This window comes from Hipposideros armiger, unplaced genomic scaffold (genome assembly GCF_001890085.2).
Source record: "Hipposideros armiger isolate ML-2016 unplaced genomic scaffold, ASM189008v1 scaffold_574, whole genome shotgun sequence".
In the NCBI taxonomy this organism is placed as follows: domain Eukaryota; kingdom Metazoa; phylum Chordata; class Mammalia; order Chiroptera; family Hipposideridae; genus Hipposideros; species Hipposideros armiger.
Genome location: NW_017731924.1, coordinates 278,016 through 294,219, shown reverse-complemented (window position 1 = coordinate 294,219; position 16,204 = coordinate 278,016). Strand labels below are relative to the sequence as shown.

Sequence of the window (16,204 nt, the reverse complement as noted above, 5' to 3'; positions counted from 1 at the left end):
AGTGCAGGGTTTTGTGGTTCAGAGTCTGAACCTTGTTTTGAAATCCTGGCTCCCTTCTTTGCTGTGTGACCTTGGGGAAGTCCGTCAACCTCTCTGAGCCTCTGTGCTCCTCGGTCACCTGGGATGATGCTGGCTTTTAGACCAGCTTTTTTTAAAAAAATGAAAGTGTTTTCTGTCATCTTGAAGATAGTAGAGATGTTTTATTTCTTGAAAACTGAATAAACTATTTGGAGTTTACACATTGTTGATTCAAATGCCCCAAAGATCCTCAGTTAATACCATGTATGCCTGAGTCAGATGACAAAGTGCATACCAAAGGAGGCGAAGTATATTTCTTTGTTGCAATAATGCATTAATGATGGGAGTCTCTCGTTACACAGCACTTTTTGTTTTCGAGGACCTGCCTGTAGTCAGACAACTTTTTCCTTGCGTGTGTGATGTGCCAAGAACATGGGGATAAAAAAGACAGATTTATTGAGACTGGCTGACAGCTCACTCTGGAGATGATCGATTGCATGAAGTTCAGTCACGTTCAGAATATAAGTCCTGCTAAGAAACTGTGGGGTGGGAGGTGATGACATACAGGTTTGGAGGATGGACAGAGTGGCTTTGAACCCCCGCTTGGGTGATTAGCAGCCACAGAGCCTTGGGGGAGGCACTTCACCTCTGTGAGCCATTTTCTTCATCGATAGAATGAAGATAACCATGCTTAGCTGGTTCATGGAAGCCTGAGGAAAAGGGGTCCCCTGGGCTGCGCAGTGGTGCATGGCGGGATTCACTGCTTGGCAGCTGGTAGCTGTGCCACTTTTACTCGTAAAGGGCAGTGCCTTTGAGCAGGGCAGGTGTTGATGACATTGCTGTCATGGTGTGTCTTCTGCACCTGCCGTGGACCCCTGGGGGAGAGGAGCCCCCCCCCGGGCTCTGCCACTGTGAACGTTGGCCGGGTGTTTGCTTCACCCAGTCCTCAAGGACATGGAGGACCGAGGGAAGTGGCGGGGTGCTGTCCACTGGAGACTGACATTACCCGAGCTACATCAGCCAGCAGAGAGGGGCGGGGGGCGGCACTGGAGAGACTGAGCAAGCAGCCCACCTCAGGACAGGCTGTGTACCAGCCCGGGGAATGGGCACACTCACGTCCCAGCTGGCATCCTGGCTTCAGTCCCATTGCTTTGCCAAACAGACTCTGCATTCTTCTCTGAAACATTTGGGAACCCTTTCCTTTTCTTCCTGCCGTTCTAGTCATTTCGCATTTAGATTGTGTCATCTGCCTGTTAAGCTTCCTGACTCGGGTCTTCTCATCCTGAGCCCAGGGCTCTTCCAGGCAGCACAGTAACGTCTGTATTAGAATTCACAGCTGTGACTGCCGGGCAGGGTGCCGAGCGCTTCACAGCCTCTGCTGCTCCATTAGGTGCTGATGGCCGACCTGTGCAGGGCAGGCCGCTTCCCCAAGCCCATCCGATGGCCAGGGCCTTGCTCTGGCGCTGGGTCCTCGCTTCCGCCTGCGTGGAGTTCTGTGACCGCCATTTGCCTCATATGACGATCTTTTGGTTTAAAAGACCCCCCCCACCCCGCGCCCCCTGGAGTGGTTACAGAGCACGTGGCTCACAGACGGAGCTGAGGGACATCCGTGCTGTTCTGTCTGAACGGTTCTGCAGAAATAAAGATTTGATTGATGAGGGAATGGGAGTTTTTACACACTCAAGGTTGCTGCAGAATGCCTGCAAGCTCCTGGTAGTTTTCACATCAAAAGGCAATTAAGAGACACAGAGGGCCAAGGGATGAAAATTAACTATGGCGATGACAGTTTCTTCTCAAGAGATGAATTCTTTTTTTTTTTTAATTTAAAAAAAATGTTATTGTTAGTTTCAGGTGTACAAAACAATGCAGTAGTTATCCTTTTCACCCCTCACAAAGTAACAACCCTCTCCCCCATCTACTGCCCTCCCACCCCCGATATCATGCTTATCTATTATAATTCCATTGACTCCATTCCCACTCTCTACTCCATGTCCCATGACTATACATAATATAAGTATAGTTGACATAACAATATTATTCAACATCAGCTTCAGATATACAGTGCGGTGGTCAGGCCTCTATACCAACTATGAAGGGGTCTCCCTAACAAGACATGAGTCCATCTGGCCCCATAAAAAATATTCACAACATTATTGATTATATTCCCCAAACTGTCTTTTCTATCCCTGAGGCCATATTGTAGTTTCCAATTTGTATTGTCTCATCCTTTCCCCTTCTCCTTCATCCCCACCCCCTCCCAACTAACAACCCTCAGTTTTTCCTCTGTGTCTCTGAGATTATCTCCATCCACATCTCCCATCCATTCAGTTCCTTAGAATCCACGTATAAGTGAGATCATATGGTATTTGTCTTTCTCTGACTGACTTATTTCACTTAACATAATGTTCTCTAGGTCCATCCATATCATTGCAAATGGTATGATTTCCTTCTTCTTTATAGCTGAGTAATACTCCATTGTGTAAATGTACCAAAGTTTCTTAATCCAGTCGTCTACTGATGGGCATTTCAGTTGTTTCCAAGTCTTAGCTATTGTGAATAATGCCACAATGAACATAGGGTGCATATATTTTTTTAGATTAATATCTTGGTTTTTTTTAATAAATACCTAAGAGTGGAATTGCTGGGTCATAAGGTAGTTCCATTTCCAGTTTTTTGAGATACCTCCATACTGATTTCCACAATGGCTGCACCAATCTGCAGTCCCACCAGCAGTGCACCAGGGTTCCCTTTTCTCCACAGCCTCGCCAGCACTTGTTGTTTGTTGATTTATTGATGATAGCCATTCTGACCCATGTAAGGTGGTATCTCATTGTAGTTTTTATTTGCATTTCCCTAATGCTAAGTGAGGTTGAACATTTTTTTCATATGCCTGTTGGCCATCTGTATGTCCTCCTTAGAGAAATGTCTCTTCATATCCCCTGCCCATTTTTTAATTGGGTTGTTCGTTTTTGGGTTTTTTTTGTGCTGAGTTGCATGAGCATTTAATATTTTGGATATTAACCCCTTATCAGATATCTCATTGACAAATATCTTCTCCCATTCAGTAGGCTTCCTTTTTGTTTTATTGATGGTTTCTTTTGTTGTGAAAAAACTTCTAAGTTTGATGTAGTCCCATATGTTCATTTTTTCTTCAAAAGAGATGAATTCTGATGGAAGGGGCTGGGAACTGGTCAGGGATTCTTCGTGTGAGAGGAGAGTTGGCAAGTCTGTATATCGTCTGTTGATATCTGTCTATCTATGTATCTATATATCTATCTTTCTATCTATATCTATCATCCATCTCTCTTTATTATCTATCTATCTATCTATCTATCTATCTATCTATCTATCTATCATATCTCTCTCTCTATTATCTATCTATTCTTTCTCTCTCTCTCTCTCTCTCTCTCTCTCTCTCTCTCCCTCCCTCCCTCCCTCCCTCCCTCCCTCTACCTATCTTCTATCTATCTATCTATCTATCTATCTATCTATCTATCTATCTATCTACCTATTATCTATCTAGCTCTGTCTATATGTCAGTCATCCATGTGGCTGTTTTTTATGACCTAGTTTACCTGGCATCATGGTCCACACATGAAGTATGACTCTTACTAGATTGGGTTTGTTTGTTTCTTTTTTTTTTTCCAAAAGGAGGCAGGGTAGAAGGTGGCATCATCCAAAATGATGCTTGAAGCATCTTGTATTTTCTGCGTACATATAGTGTGCAGGCACCTTTCCTATATTATCTCGTTTATTCCTTACAACAGACCTACCAGATGGGCTGTTATCTCTCTCTGACAAATGAAGAAACTGAGGCTGAGGGAGGTGAAATGCTTTTCCTAATGTCACATACCTGGTAGGTGGCAGAGCCAGAATTCCAACCAGGTTTGGCTCCAAAGACCATACCGTCACAATATAGCACAGCGCCTTCTGCAAAGACTTTCTTTATTAGAATAATAATGGTAATAGTTATATTTGTCCAGCTAATGATTATTGAAGACTTATTCTGTGCTATGTTAAACATTCTTTTATGTCACTCCCACTCAACCCTATGAGTTGGGTCTCCTTGTTCATCTGCATGTTACAAAAGAGGAAATTGTAGCTCAGAGAGGTTAAGAAACATCCTTAAGGTCACACAGCTGGAGGGTAATGAATCTGAGACTTAAAGTAAGTTCCATTGGGTTTCACAGTTGGTGCCTTTAACCAGTGCACTGCGTTCCTCTGGTGGAGGGTAGCTGGGGCCACCTGTAGCAGATACTAGCATAAATATTTTGGGAAGAAATGTCTAGTTGTAGTTCCTCGTTCTCCAGTCCAACTCAGTTCCCCTCAGACCCCCCACACACTCTCGCTCTTCAGGGACCCCCCTCCGCATGTCCTGGAGCTGTCTTTTCTCCTTAGAGGCTGTTCCTTCTCCCTCAGCCTGGCCCAGCCCTGCCTGTTCTTTAAGAGTGAGCCAAGACGGCATGTAAACTTCGGCAGCACTAACTTATATTTGTGAAATGGGTCAAACCCGAGTAAGTCAGGTGAACTCATGCGTAGCAATATACAACACACACCCAGTTCTGTGCCGGAGTATCTCTGGCTGCAAGGCTGTCCGTCAGGCTCTGACTCAAACCCTGCCCTCTGACCCTGGAGGAGCACGCTCTGACTCTGCAGGGACCCTGGGTCTGCTGAGCACAGTCCCAGCCTGGTGCCCCTAAGACCGGCATTATAATACGACTCTGCTGACAATGGTGACATCAGAGGCATGGCTTTCTGCTCCAGCCACTTGGCTGTCTTCACCAGCCTTGATCCCTTGGTTCACACCCCTGTCACTTGGCATGTGAGGTCTCTCCCGTATGCTCTGCTGTCTCGTAGGGACCGGTTTTCATTCACTGCTGTCGTGATTGGACCCCTGCCTCTTCCTGAAGGCTTCCTGCTCCGAGCTAACCTTGCCCTTATCTCACTCTCTCAGAAACTCCGAGAGCCTCCTTAGGATTAGAATGACTATTTGTGGCCTTGGCTTTTTTCCTCTGCCAGGCCCCAAGCTCCTTGAGGGTAGGGACTGCTGTATCGTTCATCTCTGTGTCCTTGTCCCGTCTTGGTGCCTGGTACCTGACACAGGTCAATTTAGAATTGATCATAACCAAGTAGCAAGAATATGGATGAAGTTGACAGAAAGCTCACAGTGGCTTTTCCCTTTCCTGTCACAGGCACAATATGTGCTCTTCATGCTATGAGGAGTCATCACTGTACCCCAGTTACATTTGCTACTGGCTAGTACGTATGAGTTGACCCCCAATTGGAGTACTGTGGTTGTATCTTTGGAGTTTTGTAGCCATGAACTGCCATCTAAATTCTTAGGAAGCGATAAGTCTGAGAGTATGATATCTTTTTTGGAACTTCAGCTCCCTTACAGGAATAGCGGAGGAGGGGATGACCATCTTTCATGACAATTCTCCAGGTAAAATATGACAAAGCATGTAAAACACCCAGCATGGTGCCCAGCTCAAGGCTGACTTGTAAGAACTGGTGTTTTGCTTTGTTCTTACTCTGATATTGCGGTTGCTATCGTTAATAGTTATGAAGTATCTGAAAGTAACGGTAAGGTTACTTATCCACCTATTGGTAGAAGGTCTTCTCTTCTCACTTAAAATCAATATATATCCAAGAATGAAATGATGTCCAAATGTACTGGGACAGTGGATTGGACGACGGGCCAAAATGAGCCATCTTGTGTGCCAGCATGGACTCTGCAAACTGTCTCGGCGGCCTTTGGGGGTCTTCCTCGCCCTTCCTGTGTCGACTTCCCATAGCAACATCTGGAAAAGTCGTCACTATGGCAATAAGGACAATGCCAGCCTTAAAAGGACTTCGTGCTTACAGCAGCTCTTGCACTGTGCCAGGTGTCCTACGTGTAGTGTCACATTTGCTCGTCACAATGATTGGTTTTTAAGATGAGGAAAGCAGTGCTCGGAGAGGTAAATTGATGTTTTCATGCTCAGGCACCCCCAGGAAGGGGCAGAGCCGGTATTTAACCCCTGGTCTGCCGGAGGGGAAAGAAAGCGAGAGCTCTGGGTTTCCATCACGGGTCCCCAGCCAGGTCTTTGTTCCCTCTGCTTGGAAGACCTGTGAGGGTTTCATTTGCTTCGCAGCCCTGGCCTCCCGCGCTGACTGCTGGGAGCTGCTTGCCAGATCCGGTCTTGCCAATTAGAAGCATTGTCTCTGCAGAGACCCCTGTCACAGCGTGATGTTGCACAGCAGATTTTCTGGTCTGAGGCTTTAAATTACCCGTGTCATTTCAAGCTGTGCGAGAAGCTTGAAAGCCTGCTTCCACGCAACCTCATTTAATCAAGCAACATGCATGTGAAGAAAATCAAATGCCACCTCAGATCCAAAGGGAAGCCAGCTGACACCTGTTGAGCCTGTGCTTGGTGCCCGGCAGCTCGGGCCGAGTCCCGTTTTATACTGGCTCTCGGGGAGAAGCTTTCCCGTTACCTGCACATGGAGCTTTGTCTGCGCTCCGCAGAGACAGGTGCCAGCACCTTTCCTGAGAGCAGCATGGACACGTGGCCTCACGTGCAGATTAGAAACCCCATCTGGTGGACTCATTAGGCAGGAATGACAGGGCCACCAGGCAGTGTGAATAACCACAGAGGGAGACGCCGCGAAGGGAGGCACTTCCCAGTGGTCCAGCAGCTCAGCAGCCTCGGGTTTTATATATAGCATCTTCCACGAGGCTCCCTGGGTTGCTGATTCGACTCCCTCAAGGGGCTGCTCTTCGGAATAGGGGTCTTTGGCTATGAACAATTCAAGGTCAATAGGTACGAAGAACAGTAGCGGTTACAATATCCTTCGTTTATTGAAACCCATTTATTTCTATTTATATCAACTCCAGGAAGTAACTGATATCCCCTTTGGCAACTGAGGAAACAAATTCAGAGAGTTTACAAAACTTTAAGTTGCCCCCAAAAACATCACTGTTGTTATTGCTGCTGTGGTTTTGTTTTGGCTTTTATGTGAATGAGAAAGCGGGAAAAGGGGGAAAGAGATAGACATTTTGTTCAGACTTCCGAGGCTGTGCTAAAAGGGCACACGCCTTGTAAAGGTCATTCTTCACTTCAATTCAGAGGAGAATTACCCCAGGAGCCTAATTAGAGTAGCTTTATGCAATGAGGTGTCTCTGAGAAACAAAATAGATTTTTCCTGAAGGCTCAACAGTTTGAGTCTCAGCCAACAATGACCTTCTTAGAATTGCTCCAGAATTCCCACTTGTTTACCCTGCTTGGGTTTCATATTTCTTTTGGTTAAAAGAGTGGAGCGGTGGTGTGCTGACGGATGTTTGAAAACTGACTCAAAGGGGGAAAAAAATGATTGGTAACCTTGGTGGATTTTTCATGGTACCACCATGGCCAATTTCAAGATACCAACTTGAAGTCAAAGAGCATACAATTGTGAACTACTGATGCACCACCGCACGGCAGGGAACATGTTCCTTAAACGTGCAGTGACTGTGCATGGGGTATTATACGCAGCTAGTGCATGCTAACTCTCTCTGCCCGAGAGAGAGGGAGGGAGAGAGGGAGAGAGAGAGAAAGATGGGTATTTAAGGTAGGCACATTACTGTCCTTGAAAAAAATCCATTTTTCCTTTGTAAGGAAGGAGGGGATTATGGGTTTTGAGCAGACGGTTCACAGCGGGAACCACACAGACCCTTCCAGGTCAGCAAGGAGATGGGGACAGAGGAACCAGGCTCCTGGTCGCCACAATGAACGCCGTTGGGATCTGAATGAATTATTATAATTGTGAAGTTCTGACCATAGCCAAGTCTCCAGACAAGTTTTATTGAAATATTAGAGCGACCTTCTCTTGAAAAAATATCTCATTATTTGCTATCAAGGTCAATAGAAGCCAACAAAATGTTCTGTAGTCCTGTAGTGGTGGGTGGATCCTGTCAGAACAGATGAATCAGCCCTTGAGTGTATAACAAAAAAATATACAGGGCATTTTCTGGGTCGTTGTTTTCTGTGATTTTTTTTTGCAATACCAAGACCTCTCTTACTGGCAGGGCATCTCCGGCTTCCCCACGAGGCCAGAGGATTTCACTCCAGGATCAGCTGGTCTTCCGCTGTCAAGTTGGGTCACACGGCCGGTAACAGGCAGAGTTTCAGAGTTTACACTCGTAACCACTCCGCAATATTCCCTCAGGAAACTCAGAGAGACGGCCTTTTTTTCCCAGCCAGTGGGCATAGTGATATCACAGCAGAGCTTTGCATCTTGCGCCCGCCATTTTGTATCATCCAGTACTACGTGCCACGGGCATGTCTGAACCTCGTCCCACCCAGACCGTCACCCACCCCTCAGCTTCACCCCACCAGTGATGATGGGGGGAAGATCAGGAGTGTGGATGGGGGAGGGTGTCTGTTTCACACACGTCTTAGGTAATAGTAATTATAGTTTCTCTTTAATGAAATGTGGGGGTTGAGCATCAAGGCAAGGGGTTTATGTGAACTGTCCTGTCATGCCTTGTCACAATTCTGTGAGGCTGGTACAGATGTTGTCACCCACAAGGGAAGAGGCCCAAACTTATTACCTTAGGTTTGCCTCCTTGGCTTCGGGGATGAGGCGTTCTGACTTCAGGCTCAGTTTTGACCTTTTTACAAGTTTAGGTCAAACGTTGCTGGGTCAGACTGGCCGTTTCATGACATACCTGACATGAAAGTGATTATGACAAAATGTCATGGATCTCCGTATTCCCATTATAGAATATTATGTCTAGGTTTATTCGATTTATAAAAATTGCTTCTGAGTCACACACACAAAGTTGTAGATGTTGGGATTGGGTTGAATAACCTGTGGTTTATTGAGGGAATCTCTGTTATTGGAACATTCATTCATTCATTCATTCATTCCTCCAGCACTGATTGGATGCCAGCATGTCCCAGCACTCTGTTAGTTGCTGGAAATACAGAAATGAGGTCATGGCTCGTCCCTTCCAGCAGCTGGTGATAACGGATATTTCCATGATCAACCGAGAACAAATATTTATTCGGTGTGTTTCTTCTCTGTCCTTAGGATGGTGGGAAGAGCTGTAAGGAATACAGAAGTTAGCACTGCTGTTCTCACAGTGGTTTTGAGAAAACAGAGGGAAATATATTGGTGATCAGAGCAAGTGTGATTGAGTTTCTGGTGGTGAATGAATGATGGAGAAGTCGAGGGAGCTTAGGGAGTTTGAGTCACGAGGCTTTGCCTCCCCACATAAGAGATTGGTTTTAGTCAAATGGCCCTGCGTTTTAATCCCTAAACTTGCACCAACTAGCTGCGTGACTACAGGACATTACTAACCTTCCTGAGTCACAGTTTGTGCATGGTTAACATGGGGATACTTGTTCCCGTCTATTGGTTTTGTCATGAGGAGGACATTTGAAAGCCTATATGCATTAGTTTAGTATTACTGGTGTAATAAATTGCCACTAACTTAGTGGCTTAAATTAACATACGTTTATTATCTAATGATTCTGGAGGCCAGAAGTCGAAATGGCCTCACCAGGCTAACGTCAGGATGTTGGCAGGGCCGCCTTCCTTTGTGGAAGCTCGAGGGGAGAGTCCTTTCCCCGGACTTCCGTGGCTCCTGCAGGCTCCATGCTCACACTCCGTGGCTGGTGGCCCCTTCAAAGCCAGCATGGGCTGGTGGAGTCGTCCTCTGATTGCACCATCCTGTCACTCTTTCTCTTCTGCCCCCTTCTGCCACTTAGCAGGACCTTGAGATTACATGGGGCACACCCAGGTCACCCAGAACAATCTCCTTATTTTGAGGCCAGCTGATGAGCAACCCTAATGCCACCTGCAACCTTAATTCTTTTCTTGTGGGTTCTGAAGATCAGGACACAAGTGTCTTTGGAAGGGTCATCATTCTGCCTCCCACTTTATGTAAAGGACACAGTTCAGTGCCGCTCTTACAGGCAGAAGTCAATCAGGGTGACTATTTTTATTATCATGTCTCGAAAGGAATCCTGTACAAATCTAGACGACTCTGACGTGCCAGGCCAGTGTCTGAAGGTTCCCAGCCCCTGGTCTTAGCTTCTCTGTTCCTCCCGACTGGAACTGTTTCCCCCACCATCTCCTACCACGGGCTCATTCTCCAAGGACTTGAGCCAAACGCTCCCTTCTTCATAGTATCTTCCTTGAGTGACCCCAGCTGGAAGAAGGTGGCTCTAAGATAGTTAACAGACATCCACATATGAAACAATACGGTCCTTCTTGGAGATTTGCTAACATTATTTACTGGATGTGTACAAATCCCTTCGAAGAGGTTGGTTTTTCTTATCTTTAAGATGGAAATCATGGTAAGCTCATCAGAGGTTTCCAATGACATCATGTCATGTATGACATTGTTTATGAATTTACAATCTGTAAGAAACATCGTGTCAAACAGAAAAGAATTAATAAAGGGACGAAGCATTCTGTTTCATCAGGACAGAGCCCAGACGGATCAGCCAAATTGAAACGTATTTCAGCATATTCCAATAAAGCGCCTGAAGTTCAAGATCATGGTAATTCCTTGGAATAAGATTCAGTAGCAGCCCGTGCTTTAAATGAATAAGAATTCAGACATTGCTTCGGATTAACTATACGAGGGTTTTGATGTATGCAACAAAATGTGAGTCCTGTGAGTTGTAGAGGGAAAAAAAAAACCTGACTCTGAAGTCAGAGTCAGGTTTGCCCTTTGCTTGCCTCGCTGCTTTGGGTAAGTCGTTAGGTGTCTCCAATGGCCTGACATTTTACGCGGTTGGCGCTTGAGAGGATGCTTCCTTTCACAGAGGATGTACGGAGGATCAAACAAGATTGCATACCTGAGAATTCCTAGTATAGGGCCTGGCACAGTGATGCCTTCTACACCCTGAGCATAACTGTGACTGCTCCAAGCACGGTCTCATGGAAAAGTGATGCCTAGTCTCTGGCCATGATTGTCTCTTTTTATGTTCAGAGAAGAAGCCATTAGAATATTACACCTGGTGGTGGTGGTGATGGTGGTGGTGATGGTGATATATTTGTCTTTCCTTGATGATGAAATGCTTCAAATGCCTAGGTCTCTTATTAAAGAGACACTCAAAGTGACATTTTACAGTCGTATAAATCAGAGTTTGGCGGTTGCTGGCTTAGTCTGTAAAACGTTCTATTCTGTCCACACATTGCTTTATTGTTATTGCTTTGTTGTTTATTGCTTTATGGGTGGGGCCATCGTTGCTGTCACTAATTGTTTTTGCTGTGGCTATTATTGCTGTTGTCATCGTCATTGATTTAGGAACCAACATATAAAAGTTTTAAAGCTGTTTTATCAAAAAAAGTGCAAATTTCTGTCTTTCCTGAACAACTGGAAGACCTAGCAGTACACAGCCAACACGTCCGTGCAGTGGCGATTAGCGACTGCTGAGAAGCTGCTGGCTCCTGCAGGCAGGGCGGGAACCTTTCACTCTGCCTCAGTGTCCCACACACCGGTGACAGTGTTTGTGGTTACAAGTTATTGCACTTCCCGTGTGGATTTCATGGTGGCAGTAACTGTCATTTGCTGTTTGCGCGTAGGGCAGATACAGAGTCAGGTTCCTGGGAGCCCCTGGTCACAGCAATTTTGTCAGCTGTTCAGTACCTGATCTTGGCTCAGGTATGTTTCTGTACAAAGGCCCTGCATACTGTGTATTTGATTCTTTAGCATTGAACTCGTGGCCAACGGCACAGTACCTCAGGCCCGAGCGAAGATTTCCTAACCTGTATTTTCTCTAAGTCACGACACAGCCTCCTGCGCTGAGGACACTACACAGCACTTCAGCCCTGCACTGCGGGGGGCCATGTTAACCAGCAGAGTCACCAACAAAAAGCACAAACATTAAAGAAAAAAAGTAGCACTGAACAGACTGAAAGAGACACTTTGGACAGGGTGAGGGCTGAAAAAAGAAGGTAGAGCGTTGTCTTGTTCAACGTCAGGATGAACTGTGGGCACATCTGTGAATGACCACAAAGGAATTAAGAGTGACAAGTAGGCAAATGCACAAACACAGAACCGGAACGATTGAGGATCAGTCACCGCATGGGGTCTGTGAATATTTCCTTTGCCCCGGAGCTTGTCTTTTCATCCTTTTAATAGAACATTTTTCAGAACAAAAGTTTTTTTAATTTTGATGAAGCTGAATTTATTAATTTTTTAAATTTATGGCTCATGCTTTTGCTGTCAAGTTTAAGAACTCTGCTGAGCTCTAAGTTTCAAAGCTTGCTTTCATTTTTTTCTCTAAAAGTTTTACAGTTTGCATTTAAGTCTGTCGTCCTCTTTGAGTTAATTTTTGTACAAGGCGTGAAATTTAAGTTGAGCGTTCGGTTTTGTTTGGGTTTGGTTTTGCCCTTGGATGTCTAGTGCCTTCAGGAGAGTTTACTGGAAAGGCCCTGTTTCCTCCATTGAATTGCTTTTGAACCTTTGTCGAGAATCACTTGGGCATGTTTGTGCTCTCGTTTCTCCGGGATGGGGGTAGACAGCCAGGCTGCCCACATGGCTTCCACTTAAACCAAGGGGAGGTGGGATTCTCATCACTCTCCACTGGTAGTGAAAACCTCTTCCCAGACTCGAGACCTTCTCTTGCAAGGTGGGGGGAGGCGCCTTGTCTGCAGCTGTTAGCATTTCTGAGTGGTTGGCTTCTCTCTGGAACGTATGAGGCCACAACTCACCAACATGTCGTGTCTTGGATCTTGAGGCCCCCAGACCATTCGCTTTCTTCTCCATCTTTAAGAAGCTGCACTTGTTTGTTTCATAGACACTGTCTAGAGGTTTTAGTTGTACTCAATAGGGGAAAATATGTCTACTCCGTCTTTCCTGGAAGCAAATGTTACGCCAGTTATCTTTTTTTTTTTTAATTCTCATCTTACAGGTAAAAAAAACAAGTTCACAGAAGTTGTGTGATGTACTCAGAGTCGCACAGCTCTCAAATGATGTTAACCCAAGCTACATGAATCCAGGGCCACTGCTCTTTGCCCGACACCTCGGTTCACCAGACACATAAACACGAGAATGTCGACAGAAGCATTCTATGGGTGTATTCACAGTGCGTCAGAGTCCACAGCAGAAGAGCCCCGGCCGTGGTCTCAATGGGCCATGGCAGACTGATGTGTGTTCATGGTCTGTTTTACATCGATTTCACTTATTTTTATTCCCATTCCATTTCATAGTGGGTTTGAAATCAGTGGAAGGGGAGAACACTGACAATGCCAGAAATGTTTCCAAGGGTCGTGAATCACAAGACCCAGAGCTCCTGGACCTGTGCCAAAGGGGACAGCTCAGAGGGCTTCCTGACAACATTGGACCTGTGCGATGACAGGAAGTGACAGAATGTGGAAATGGAGGTGACATAGTGAGAATCAGGACACAGAAGTACATGGTAACAGTATTTGGCTATGCCCCCAGGAGTAGCAACTCAGCTGCTTTGCTTCTAAAGGAAGTATTTATCTGGGTTGCCACATGGTAGCCACTCAATTTATATATGAATTTTCCACCATGCATTCAAGTTTCATGCAAAAAACCTGGACTTCTCTGACTATAGAAAAATCACAGCCCTCAATGTACCTGTGCCATGTGACCTATTTTTCCTATTCCCATCACCACCAACCTTGTATGTATTTCACATGATCTCAAGTGACCTCAACGTCCTGTCTCCAATTTGGCCCCATCCCGTCTCTCTCCCAATGTGCTGACAACGAACCTCTCTTTGATTCCAGATGAGCATGCATGCTGCCTAGAAACTTCCACGGTTGCCTCTGACTTTTAGGATGAAGTCTAGGTATTTTTACAAGGTGTCAATAATAAGAAGTGTGATCTTCAGCAGCCTGTCCTCTGCTCTTTTCTTAGGTACTACCAGATCCGAATGACCTTGAAGGTGTCCTCAAGGATCCCCCACAGACTGAGCGCCTCCGTGGTTGGGCAGACAGGTAAGCAAGGGGATGTCAGTGAGGTGCTTGTCCCCACTGGTAAACCTTCCCCACGGGTAAACCTTCATTTATCACTGTATGCTGGGCATAGCAGGCTGCACGGGCCGGAGAGACACTCCGTGAGTCATTGTTGGATGTTGGGTGAGTGGATTTTGGAAATGGAGACCCACGGTTGGTGTACATTGTTAAGAGGGGAACCTGGCTGAAGGAAACACTGTCCCAGGAGCAGCTGGCACTTGGGGATAAGCCTGGCTGGGGGAGGGGCATTGACCCTCCACGCTGTGCCACGCTGAGCCGACTGACTTAGCTTCACAGGCACAGCCAGATGGAAGGAAAGCACTGTGATGACATAAACCCAACACTGTTCAAACACAAGATGTTGCCTCATACATTAAGGGGCAGAATTGTACAGTTTGGTTCTCCTTTCAAATATATCTATTCTCTGGCTGCCACGTGATATGGAAACACACTTCAAGTATGTAGATGATACAGGCGTGGCTTCTGTAGATGTAAAACAATTTCTCATTTAATTTTCCAAGCTAGATGTTTATGATTAGATTCTGTGAGTGGAGATAATAATAATTCCCCATGTGAAATGTATCCATAATCTACATGCATTGCATTCTTCTTCTTTTTTTTTTTTGATGTATTTTAAAAAGGTGATTTGGGGGAAGGTTTCTGGAACACTGCTGCTTTGTTCTTGTGTGAGTGAGCTGCATATCATAGAATAGACTACGACAGGCTCTGAGCTCCTACCAGTTAAGAGCAATCCCTTCCCCTCTTAGCATTCTAGAAAGACCGCAGCATTATAGAAGGGACTGGTATGTGAAGAGGTGACTACACTGTACAACTAACAGTGTCAGATCTGCTCAGGGAGCTGTGGGGAGGGGCCGGAGGGAGGTACTTCCCTGCGGATGTGGAAACAGTGTGGGGGTTCTGCGCTCATGCTCCGTGTGAATCTCAGGGCCACAGGGTTTGGACAGTCCCAGAAATAGAAAAGTCTAAATTACAGGTGGTCCTCTAACGAGTCCCTGAGGCCAGGATGTCCCTGACTCTTCCAAACCATGAAAGGGAACGTGTCCGTGATGCCTGCCTGTTGCTCTCCTGTGACTTCAGTGACCCTGAGAGCATGTTAGGTTGAGGAATCTGATGAGGAGGGAGGCAGGTCTTGCCACAGAAAGGACCTAGACTCAGAGAGCCACGTGAACGCCCCCTTCATCTACGTTAGAGCCACACTTCAGAGCCAGGAAAAGCCCTTCTGCCTCTGGGCCTTCCCTTTCCTTTTACCTTGTTGAGGTTAATTAGACTTTGTCTAGAGCTGCTGGGGCGGGAGGGCGGTTGAGAGCATGGTGGCGCAGCCCCTAGCACAGTGCTTGAGGACAGCTTGCAGAAGGAGCCAACAGAGGTGTCCCCAAGATGAAGGTGATCAGAGGGGACGGTAAACAGAGTGATGTCACATCAGTGAGACAGAGGGAGCCCAGGGCACAGGTGCAGGAGAGCTGAGCTGTCCCAGGAAAGATGTGGCTGCACATGAAGTCTCAGGGCCAGACGGGAGGACGGACCCTGAGGAGGCTGGAGAGTGAGGTGCAGGCGTGGCCGAGGCACCTGGGTCAGGACCCAGCCCGTGACCCTCTGCGTGCAGATCCCTGGTTCATGCACTGCCGTGGGAGCACCTTGTCCCCGTGGAGTGGCACGGGCTGCGAGAGGCTCCTCCTGCTGTGGCCACATCGGGACACCGTGTAGACGCAGGGTCTGCGCGTCCAAGTCAGAGCAGGCGGCACACGCTCCCTGATGACAGGGAGGGGCTTGCCCACAGTGAGACAGGACAGGCAGAAACAGGGGGCCACTCTCCCTTAACAAAGGATGATGGGGACTCCGAAATTCCATTTTGTGCCTCAGCACTCAAACTGAACACCACGTTCATTATTCTTAGTACTAACATAAGACATGACACATATATACACACACACGGCATATATATACATATGCATGTATAATTTTATTATATACCTATATGTACATATACTATGTATATATGTACATCATTGGTTTCGAATGGTCAATCTATATGTGTCAACATTTATACATATGGACGCGTGTACGGGTGTGTAATTGATTTCAAATGGTCTATCTTATTCCTAAAATATACACTGCACTTACACTTGTCAGTCAAATGGATGACGTTTTGATTGAAGCCAGATTTCTCTCAGTTCAATGAACTTCACAGACGCCTCCCACA

General features: G+C 46.2%; 1 protein-coding gene across 5 annotated transcripts in view; it reads left to right on the top strand.

The window, feature by feature from the left end:
* The window catches only part of FAM135B (family with sequence similarity 135 member B), a 216,657-nt gene that overhangs the window by 100,424 nt on the left and 100,029 nt on the right, over nucleotides 1-16,204 (top strand). For all 5 annotated transcript variants that reach the window (XM_019624056.1, XM_019624058.1, XM_019624055.1 and 2 more), the window contains exon 3: nucleotides 13,886-13,965. In XM_019624056.1, the coding sequence (XP_019479601.1) occupies nucleotides 13,886-13,965 (80 nt within the window). The remainder of the gene's footprint in view (nucleotides 1-13,885; nucleotides 13,966-16,204) is intronic.